Source organism: Dryobates pubescens, chromosome 9, assembly GCF_014839835.1.
Source record: "Dryobates pubescens isolate bDryPub1 chromosome 9, bDryPub1.pri, whole genome shotgun sequence".
NCBI lineage: Eukaryota > Metazoa > Chordata > Aves > Piciformes > Picidae > Dryobates > Dryobates pubescens.
This window is the reverse complement of record NC_071620.1, coordinates 18,934,332-18,944,948: the sequence shown is the minus strand read 5'-3', so window position 1 is coordinate 18,944,948 and position 10,617 is coordinate 18,934,332. Positions and strand designations below refer to the sequence as shown.

At 39.3% G+C, this 10,617-nt stretch overlaps 1 protein-coding gene across 1 annotated transcript; it reads left to right on the top strand.

Annotated features, from left to right (window-relative positions):
* The first annotated feature begins 699 nt into the window (after positions 1 to 699).
* On the top strand, positions 700 to 5,276 carry DSEL (dermatan sulfate epimerase like). Its single transcript, XM_009909899.2, has one exon. The coding sequence runs from the start codon at positions 1,310 to 1,312 to the stop codon at positions 4,958 to 4,960; it is 3,651 nt and encodes a 1,216-aa protein (XP_009908201.2). The 5' UTR covers positions 700 to 1,309; the 3' UTR covers positions 4,961 to 5,276.
* Positions 5,277 to 10,617: the final 5,341 nt, after the last annotated feature.

The following is a 10,617-nucleotide window of genomic DNA, read 5'->3' as shown; positions in this document are numbered from 1 at the left end:
TTTACTTCTTCGTCTGGCCCGGCAGAACCACGCGTGTGGCTTATTTAGACATCTGTTAGAGTACTTATTAATCTGAGCTCCATTAATTTTAGTGGCTTCTCAGATTTATTTTTTCCTGGGTAGATCCCGGTATCATCACAGGAAAATACAACCTGAGAGCTCGTAGTCAGCCCGGAAAACGTGAAATAAAGTGAGCACTAGTAACCAGTTGGAATTTCTGTTTTGCCAAGGATAAATTTTGTGTAACTTTGAAAATGCTCCTTTCGATTTCATTTCTGTAAAATCCAAGGTGCATTAATTCACCTTTCCTAGAAAGTTAAGCAATATGTTGTTACCTTAAAGTACTTGAACTATTTTCTGACACCTGTACAGCTTCAGAGAACTTCTGTTTCTGTTTCCACAGAAAGAATCAACATACAAAGTGTAAGGAAACCTGAAACTGCTCTTTTAACAAGGAAATCTGGGCTCTCTGCCTCTTTCTCATGTTTTCCTTTTGCTTCATAATGGGAGGAGCAGGATTATCGGAATCACTGAAGCAAAATTTGGGACATCATTGGCTGAAGATAAGATGAAAGAAGGCTTGGAAATATGTCGATACTCCATGACTATTAATTCAGATGCAATTTTCACAACAGGGAATAGTGGTTGAAAGCAGTTTCATCAAAAGACGCTGAAGGAGGATCAGGGTTGAGGGTTTTTTTCTTTCCCACTCACCCATGAGTCCCAAAAGAGAAAGATGGAAAGAGCACATGTGAAAACTGAGATGAGGGGAAGGCTGAAGACAATGACTTCACTTCTGTTTGCCCTGTAAATTCCCCGTTTCATCAAATACAACGCATTGTTTCAAATAAATTATATCATTCTGTGATCGGTGGAGTCTCTGTTGGCTCTGAAAGTGGAATATGACCTGATTGAAAGCTTTTTAAAAGAGTAAATGTGTGACTCCGATTCCTTTTTTTCAAGTCAAGTGATTCAAGTTATCAAGAGATTCAGTCTCTTAACTTGTGGTTTATATGCTTATCTTAGAGATTTTATTTCCCCCCCCCAATTTTAATATTTATGCTGTTGTGTTTTGAGAAAAGTGTGAACAGACAAGTCACCTAAGAATTAAGTTTTCAACAGCCTTTTTATTTCAGTGTTGTAGTTCAGGTTGCAAGTAATCTGAGTATCTGTTGGAATACATGCTTTTGTCATAAAAAATATGCCTTAAGATGTTGGGTTTTGTGCAAACTGGATCAAAGTTTGACATCTGAACATTGTGTTTTGTTAGGAAATGTATGCCTGGGGAAGAGGAGCTGCCTAATGGATCATGGCTCTGATGGTCTCGGGGCATACTTTATTTCTAGCGTTAATGATGGTTGCTGTCTTCACTTTTGAAGAATCTGTAAGGAATTACTCTGACTGGGTGACTTTCATAGAGGATATAGATCAATATGAAAAACAGAAACTTGAAGGTCTTAGTGCTGAGCAGAAGCTGAAAAAAACCGTTCTTCATCCAAGCTTGTATTTCAATGCTGAAGATGTTCAGGTGCTGAGGCAGAAGGCTCACACCAGTCATTCCCATCTATTCAGAGCCATCAGAAGTGCGGTGATGGTTATGCTCTCCAACCCATTGTACTACCTACCTCCACCCAAGCATGTGGATTTTGCTGCTAAGTGGAATGAGATTTATGGTAACAATCTGCCACCTCTAGCATTTTATTGTTTGCTCTGCCCCGAAGATAAAGCTGCATTTGATTTTGCCCTAGAGTATATGGATAGAATGGCTGGCTACAAAAACTGGTTGGTTGAGAATGCACCTGGAGATGAAGTCCCACTTGGTCACTCCCTAACAGGATTTGCCACTGCTTTTGACTTCTTGTATAATTCACTGGAAAATGAGAGAAGGCAAAAATACCTGGAGAAGATATTGTCTGTAAGTGAGGAGATGTATGAGTACTCAAAGGTTCGCTCCTGGGGAAAGCAGCTTCTCCATAATCACCAAGCAACCAATATGCTTGCATTACTTATTGGGGCTTTAGTTTCAGGGGGAGACAAAGAATCTCAGGCAAATATTTGGAAACACACTGTTGTGGATGTGATGGAGAAAACAATGTTTCTGCTCAACCATGTTGTAGATGGGTCTCTGGATGAGGGAGTAGCCTACGGGAGTTATACAGCCAAGTCAGTAACACAGTATGTTTTCCTGGCCCAGCGCCACTTTGGTATTAACAACCTGGGCAATAACTGGCTCAAAATGCACTTTTGGTTTTACTATGCCACCCTCTTACCAGGCTTTCAGAGGACTGTGGGCATTGCAGATTCTAATTACAACTGGTTTTATGGTCCTGAGAGCCAACTGGTTTTCTTGGATAAGTTTATCCTGAGGAATGGAGCTGGCAACTGGCTAGCACAGCAGATTAGAAAACACAGACCCAAGGATGGGCCCATGGTGCCATCCACTGCACAGAGGTGGAGCACACTGCACACTGAATTTATATGGTATGCTGCTGAAATCACTCCTCAGCCACCTCCTGACTATGGCACTGCTAAAATGCATGTGTTTCCTAACTGGGGAGTTGTTACTTATGGCGCTGGATTGCCAAACAGTCAGACAAACACTTTTGTGTCCTTTAAGTCTGGAAAACTTGGTGGGCGTGCTGTCTATGATATTGTTCACTTTCAGCCATATGCCTGGATTGATGGCTGGAGAAGTTTTAACCCAGGACATGAACACCCTGATCAGAACTCTTTCACTTTTGCTCCCAATGGACAGGTGTTTGTATCTGAGGCTCTTTACGGACCTAAACTCAGCCACCTAAACAATGTCTTGGTCTTTTCTCCATCTCCTACAAGCCAGTGCAACCAGCCTTGGGAAGGACAGCTTGGTGAATGTGCCCAGTGGCTGAAGTGGATTGGTGATGAAGTTGGAGACTCAACTGGAGAAATTATAACAGCCTCCCAGGCTGGAGACATGATGTTTGTGAGTGGTGAGGCAGTATCTGCTTACTCATCAGCAATGAAACTGAAAAGCGTTTATCGCGTTTTGCTGCTCTTAAATTCTCAGACCTTGTTAGTAGTAGACCATATCGAGAAAGAGGAAGACTCTCCTGTTGATTCTGTCAGTGCCTTTTTTCATAACCTTGACATTGATTTTAAATACATACCCTACAAATTTAAGAACAAATACAGTGGAGCTATGATGGATGTGTGGGATGCCCACTACAAGATGTTTTGGTTTGATCATCATGGGAGTAGTCCTGTTGCTAGGATACAGGAGGCAGAACAAGCTGCTGAATTCAAAAAGAGATGGACTCAGTTTGTAAATGTTACCTTTCCCATGAAAAGCACCCTTACAAGGATCGTTTACCTTTTCTATGGCCCATATGTCAATGTTTCTAATTGCAGACTCACAGATAATGCAAAATCTGGATTTCAGATTTCGCTCAGTGTCAACAACACTGAAAATACCATCTCGGTTGTGACCGACTATCAGAATTTAAAGACAAGGTTTGATTATTTGGGATTTGGTGGTTTTGCCAAAGTAGTTCATGAAAACAGAGTGACCAGGTTTGGCCTAGGTACTGAATCTGTGAAAAAACTGGTAAAAAACAATAGGGTGGTATTCCCATTTGGATTCAAAGTGAACGTCATTGCAGGGTTAGTTTTGGGCATCAGTTTGGTCGTACTGGCTTTTCAGTGGCGGTTTTACATATCCTTTGGTAAAATGTTGCGTTGGATCCTGGTGCTGGTTGTCACACTGTGGCTTATTGAATTGGTGGATGTGTGGAGCATGTGTACTCAACCCATCTGTGCAAAATGGAGCAGTGACATGACGAGGCTGGAGCATGATAAAGGCAATAAAGCCAAACAATTAGAAGGAAACCCTGTTGTTTTGCCAGATGTTATCATTACTTCACTTCCCACTTCTGGGGCAGAAATATTAAAACAGCTGTTTTTCAACAGCAGTGACTTCTTATACATCAGGATACCTACACCCTATCTTGAAATCCCTGAGACTGAATTTGAAATTGATTCCTTTGTAGATCCATGTGAATGGAAGGTTTCTGATGTCCAGAATGGTCATTTCCGTCTTATCCAAGGCTGGCTCCAGTCTCTAGTTCAAGGCACAAAGCTGCACTTACAAAACATTCGTTTACATGAAGCCAGCAGAAGTAAAATTGCTCAGCATTCTGCCATAAGCAAAGACAAAAAGAAAAGATCAAAAAAAAGAGAATCTCTGTCAGAACAAAGAGGCAGGGCAAGAGGGAGTCAAGATAAAGATGCTGAACATATTAGGGAACTGAGAAGACATCTCATCTATTACCCTAATGCAAGACCTGTGCTTAGTTTAAGTAGTGGAAGCTGGACATTAAAACTTCCCTTCTTCCAGGAAATCCTGGGACCAACAATGAGAGCATTATATGTAGTAAGGGATCCACGGGCATGGATCTATTCAATGCTATACAAAAGTAAGCCAAGCCTTTACTCCTTGAAGAACGTTCCACAACACTTGGCTGCAATATTTAAAGGGGAGAATGGTAAAGGGAAATGTAATTTAAATGAAGGGTATGCCTCTGAGTATGAATCGTTAAGGAAAGAACTTTCAAATTCAAATTCAAATGCTGTTTCTGTGTTATCCCATTTATGGTTAGCAAACACAGCAGCAGCACTGCGAATAAACAGCAACTTGCTGCCAACTAATTATCAGCTGGTCAAGTTTGAAGACATTGTGAGCTTTCCTCAGAAGACGGCTGAAACAATTTTTGCCTTTCTTGGTATTCCTCTTCCTCCTGCTAGCTTAAACCAAATATTGTTTGCCACCTCCACCAATCTTTTCTATCTTCCTTATGAAGGGGAAATTTCACCAAGTAGCATTCATGCCTGGAAAGAAAACATGCCCAGTGAAGAGATTAGACAGATTGAAGATATTTGTTGTTCTCTAATGGACCATTTAGGATACCCAAAGTTTATAGAATAAATGCTGCCGGTCAGCAGAAATTTGCACTAATGATCTCTTGACTCCCAATTTGTGGATAAATATTGGAGAAGTTTGTTTATTCTTGTAAAATGTGTACAGTCTGCTACTTTCAGAGAGATTTTTTTAAGAAATAGATAGCTGTTCCTGCAACTGTGGTTGGTTTTTGTGGGGGTCTTTTGTTATTGTTGTTTTTTTTTGCTTGTTTCCTTTGTGATTTTGTTTTTGTTTAGTTTGTGTTTTTGTTTTGTTGGGTTTATTTGTTTGTGTTTTTTTAAATAACAAACACCACCTTGTAACTATTTTTGCTGCCTTTCAAAAAAAAAAAAGAAAAAAAAAAAGAAAAAAAAAAAGCTGTGTGAACCATTGAAGAACTACCAGCTGGGAACATTATAGCTCAGGGGATTAGTAAGAGAATATGACGCTTTTCACCTCCAGCTCACCAGTTTGACTCCAGCCCAAGTGGTTAGTTCCTGAAAGTGCTTACAATCTGATGATTGTATGATGCTTATAAGAAATAAAAGTGGTTAAACTGGTCCATTTCCCAACGGTGATAATTAGCCCCCTTGGACAGGTTTACTGATGCATTCTGTCTGTGTCTCACTGATCACTATCGTGGTGCAAAATAAATGTGTGCTGAGATTTAAGGCTGTTCAGTGTCCCTTCAGTGGGAGGAGAGACAGAACATTTGAGTTCCTTATCTATGGTCTCAGCAGACAGGACCAGGACTGGAATGGACGTGGATATTGCATTGTAGATACAGTTCCTTCAGCTCAGAGATGTGGCACTTAAATTGGTTTCATGCTTTGATGAAAAGAGAAGACTTCATTCTCCATGCCTGACAATGTGGTACCTTTTGTGAGCCTAAAGTAACCTATCTGGAGGAAAAAAAAAAAAAAAAAAGGATAAAAGCTAAGAAACCAACAAGATTTTTGTGTAATTTTGACCTGCCTCAACCTAACTTATTTTTGAAGGTTGCTAGCACTGTTTTTATACAGCAGTTCTTGTATAAGAGGTTCTACAAGGATTTTCTCTTTTTTTTGAGTAAGACTCTCCCATCTTTCTCTCTTGTAACACATTTCTATGCTGATTCTTGTGCATAATTTCGCTGAGACCAGTGCAAATATTTGATGTCGTTGTCAATGGTTTATTGTTGATGTCTGCATAAAATGGCAATCTGAGATATAGAAGACAAGAAATAAATCTTCAGGTCTGTGTTGCTGAGGGACGTTTTGCTTTTGTGTATAATGGATTTTTGAAGGACAACCATTGCTAACCTCAGGTCTTCTTTCAGAGAAGGGAGAAATGTGGAAATCAGCTGTCCCTCAGCCACCACACATTTGAGTGATGTTTCCCTGCAGTAAATTATTTCCAAAGTTGTCTGGTTTTTATTATGATTGGTATTTCTTTTACTTGGTGCTGTAATATGATATCGGTTTGGAAGCAGATAGGCTTGATAGGATAGATGTATCTTTGTCACAGCTTATTTTCTTCTTGAGCCACACTCTCCATGCATGCCCATTAAAAAAGAAAAATAATTTCCCATTTCCCAATTTAACTTGCTCTGCAGTCTTTGGAAATGCATGCATATTGTAAATGTCTGCAGATGTGTAAATCAGATGACAAAGAGGCATCTGTTTCCTTTCCCAGCTGTTTTTTATTACAAATGGAAATATCTTGAGATACACTTCCATTGGGCTGTGGGAGCTGGGATAAGCTTTGGCTTAGTATATTGAAATATGTGCGTAATTAGTTTTTATTTGGGTGGTAAACATTAGACAATGTCCAAAGTTGCGGTGAGTTTCTTCATGCAGATTGCAGGTACCCTTGCTGATTTTTAATAAAAGGAGATCTTGCCTTTCCTTCCAATTTTCCTAAAATATCCCTATCTTACCCTGCTGTCTTGTCCCTCCCATATGTACATTTCACATCCTCTGGAGCATGTTGTGATATTCATTGTGATCTAGATAAAAATAGCTTCTCAACCAATCATTATTATGTCAAAATAGGCATCCAGCATGATAAAACTATTGATATTTTGTAGTCTCACTAACCATAACCTAGCTGTCATTTATTAGCAGTAGCTGTATTTCCCTCTTTATCCTCAGTTTCAGCCCTGGCTAGATACATTTAAGGAAATATTAAACAAGTTAATATATACTGACACATTAGTGAAATTTTGGTTTCCAACTATCATTCTCTTACTTGATCTAGTGTGAGGTGTCCCTGCCCATCGCAGGGGCACTTGAACTAGATGATCCTTGAGGTCTCTTCTAACCCTAACAATTTATGATTCTACTTGGCTTCACTCTGAAGCCCATTTTTGTTCATATATTTAGAAGAAAGAAAAAAAAAAAAGTATTGATGTCTGTACAGTCTGTACTTGACAGAAGAAGTTTCTGCATTTGCCTTCTATTTCCAGGATTTACACTCTAGAATCAGAACAAATAAAAAGGTTTTTCTCTCACAGATGTTTTAGGGCAGCTGAAGGTAAGAATTAAGCCTGACTGTATTTGTGGAAATAGAAAATGACCTTTAAATCCCTTCCTGCAAATGCCATATGGAATATCACAATAGTTTATAAACCAAGTTTTTGTTTTTGTGAAGTAAGGGTGGACAGAATCATCTGTTGGGAGCATCCTCTGTGCTGCTTTTGGAATAAAGATTATCCCATGCACTTGCCTTCATGATAGCATCATTGCTGTTGTTAATTATATGCAAGATTTAGCAGAGCAGCAAAGCTAGTGAAGGGTCTAGAGAACAAGTCTTATGAAGAACAGCTGAGGGAACTGAAATTGTTTAGTCTGGAGGAGACTGAAGGGAGACTTCATTGCTCTCTGCAACTCCCTGAAAGAAAGTTGGAGCCAGGTAGGGGTTGGTCTCTTCTCCCTAGTATCAGCTGATAGAATGAAAGGAAATGGCCTGAAATTGCACCAGGGAAGGTTTAGATTGGGTATTAGGAAAAAAATGTTTATGGAAAGAGTGGTCAAACATTGGAATAGGTTACCCATGGAGCTGGAATCATCATCCTTGATGGTGTTCAAGAAATATGTTGACAAGACACTTCAGGACATGGTTTAATGTCCATGGTGATGTTAGGTCAATGGTTGGACTCAATGATCTTAGAGGTCTTTTCCAACTAAAACAATGTCATGATTCTATGATTCTGTAACTGATTTGGTTTTGTACTGTACTTTCCCAGTTAAAAGAATGTATAATTTATTCAGATTTCATTGCACTCTGTGTTCCCTATACAAATGTAAAAAGGTAGAAGAGACCTTTATTTTTGGAACTCATTGTGAAGGCAAATGCATTATAATCTTTATGCTAAAAATATGTACAAGGAAAAGCAGTGCCTTTGAAAACAACAGAGTAGGAATGCCTCAGGTATGGCAAGTTTTCAAGCAAATATTTGTTGTGTTTGAGATGATTTGTTACATGGCCACTTAACCAACGTTAGTACCAGTCAAGAGATACCCCAGCTATGGAGCTGGGGACTTTGTGTTGAGATTGTGGCCTCCTACCTGTATGAATAGCAAAATGAGACACAGCATAAAGGTGAATAAACATGCATATGGTTGACAAGAATGCCCACTAGAAGATGCAGATCTGAGACTTTGTAGACCATTTCAGTGGCGCCTTCCAAAAAATGACAGTAGCGTATGGAGAAGCAGCACTGGTGAGGCCACACCTTGAATATCGTGTACAGTTCTAGGCCCCTTACTATAAGAATGACATAGAAGTGCTGGAGTGTGTCCAAAGAAGGGCAATGAGGCTTGTGAAGGACCTGGAACACACGGCCTATGAGGAACATCTGAGAGAGCTAGAGAAAAGGAAGCTGAAAGGAGACTTTTATCACTCTTAAAAAATCTGTGAAAGGAGGTTAGAGCAAGGAGGTAGACAGCCTCTTCTCCCTGATGGCAAACAATAGAACTAGAGGAAAAAGATGCAGTCTGTGCCAAGGGAGGTTTAGACTGGATATTAGAAAATATTTCTTCACTGAAAGGGTTATCAAACATTGGAATGATCTGCCCAGGGCAGAGATGGAGCCACCATCCCAGGAGGTGTTTAGATGGCATATTGACCTGGTGTTTAGGGATGTGGTTTAGTGTTGACCTTGCAGTACTGGGTTGAAGGTTGAACTAGATATCTTGAAGGTCTCTTCCAACCAAAGATATTCTGTGATTCTGTGAGATTCTCTGAATACTGTAGAGGCCTAGTGATAAAACCAAAAAAACCCAACAACTTTGCTTTTCTCTATTATCTGTGCTAATCTTAAGTCAGATTAATCATTAAAAAGATGTTTTTTTTATTTCTTCTGAAAGTGCTTCCACTGAAGTTAGTGTGGTTTCATATGGGGAGAACATGAGCACAATTTGATAACATGAAATGATTTTGTGGGCGTGCAGAGGTATCCTTAAAATTATCTTCTCTCACAAGTTTCCAGAGGATGAATGGTCACTACACAGACATTAACCACTCCTTACTTCATGTGGTAATATTCAAGCCCATCAGTAAACTTTAAGACTTGTTAGCCCTTTCGTATCTGTTCAGATGTGTTGGATTTAAGTGTCCTGGCACTTTCAGTTACTCTTTCATAAAGATGCTCATGAAAAAAGTCTCAGAACTTTATCTCAATTTTGCTTCCCTTCCCCCCCCGACCCCCCGTGTTAAATGTTCATAAGTATTTGTACTATGTTGTAGTTTCAACTGTCCAGTTATGAGACGGCTAAGATTTTAAAGCATTTTTTAAAAGGCACACTTCATTTAAGTGCTTATTTCTCTGAATCATATTTGGAAGCCTAAGAAAAGTAAACACTAAGAAAAACATTTCAGTTACTTACTTTGTAACCAAGTGACAGTGGCCCTGGGGAGATGCACATGGGTCTTGGCATTCAGAGTTCTATCAAATCTCATGAATCTATAGTCTTTGAGCCCCCCTAAATGCCTCTGCTGCTTCCAAGAGCAATTTCTGGGGAGATGAGCCTCAGAATCCTGGTCAGATTGGCTCATTTCATCCCCTTAGCCATGTAGCTGGCATGCAGCCCACACTGGATTTGTATTTGAGCAGTTAATTTGTCAGATCCAGAGCTGATTTTCTGTGAAAGCTCCTGAATGATATGTAAAATACATGGCACAACTCATTTGACAGTGTAATACTATTCTGATAGTGTTAGAATACAAATCAAACAAGTGCACTTCAGGCTTTGTAAAGTTATTGGTATATGATTTGTAAAGCTGCAGTCATTGATTAGATTTTAATTTTACTTAAAACCAGTTTAATTTGTTGAAACTTAATGATGTGACTGGTGAGGGAGTCCTGCCTCCACCTGACAGTCAATTATTTCCATTTTTAACCTCAGAGATACTTTTTATTTGACGAATATGAACATACATGAAGATAGCACTGTGCTGAAAATATTTGATGTGCGCAGATCAAGATTCAGAATAAAAATGTTACCTCAGTATTCCTGTAAGTTACAAAAAACACCCTCTTTGCAAGTTGCTCATATGTTGGGTTCCATACATTGGAATATTTTGAAATCATAAACAGGTATTTATTTACTTGACTTGGAGGTAATTTATCCACATTATTTCTATTTAATTGCACATAATGTCATGTTTTTTTCAAGAGAATAAGTACTAGATCATAACACTTC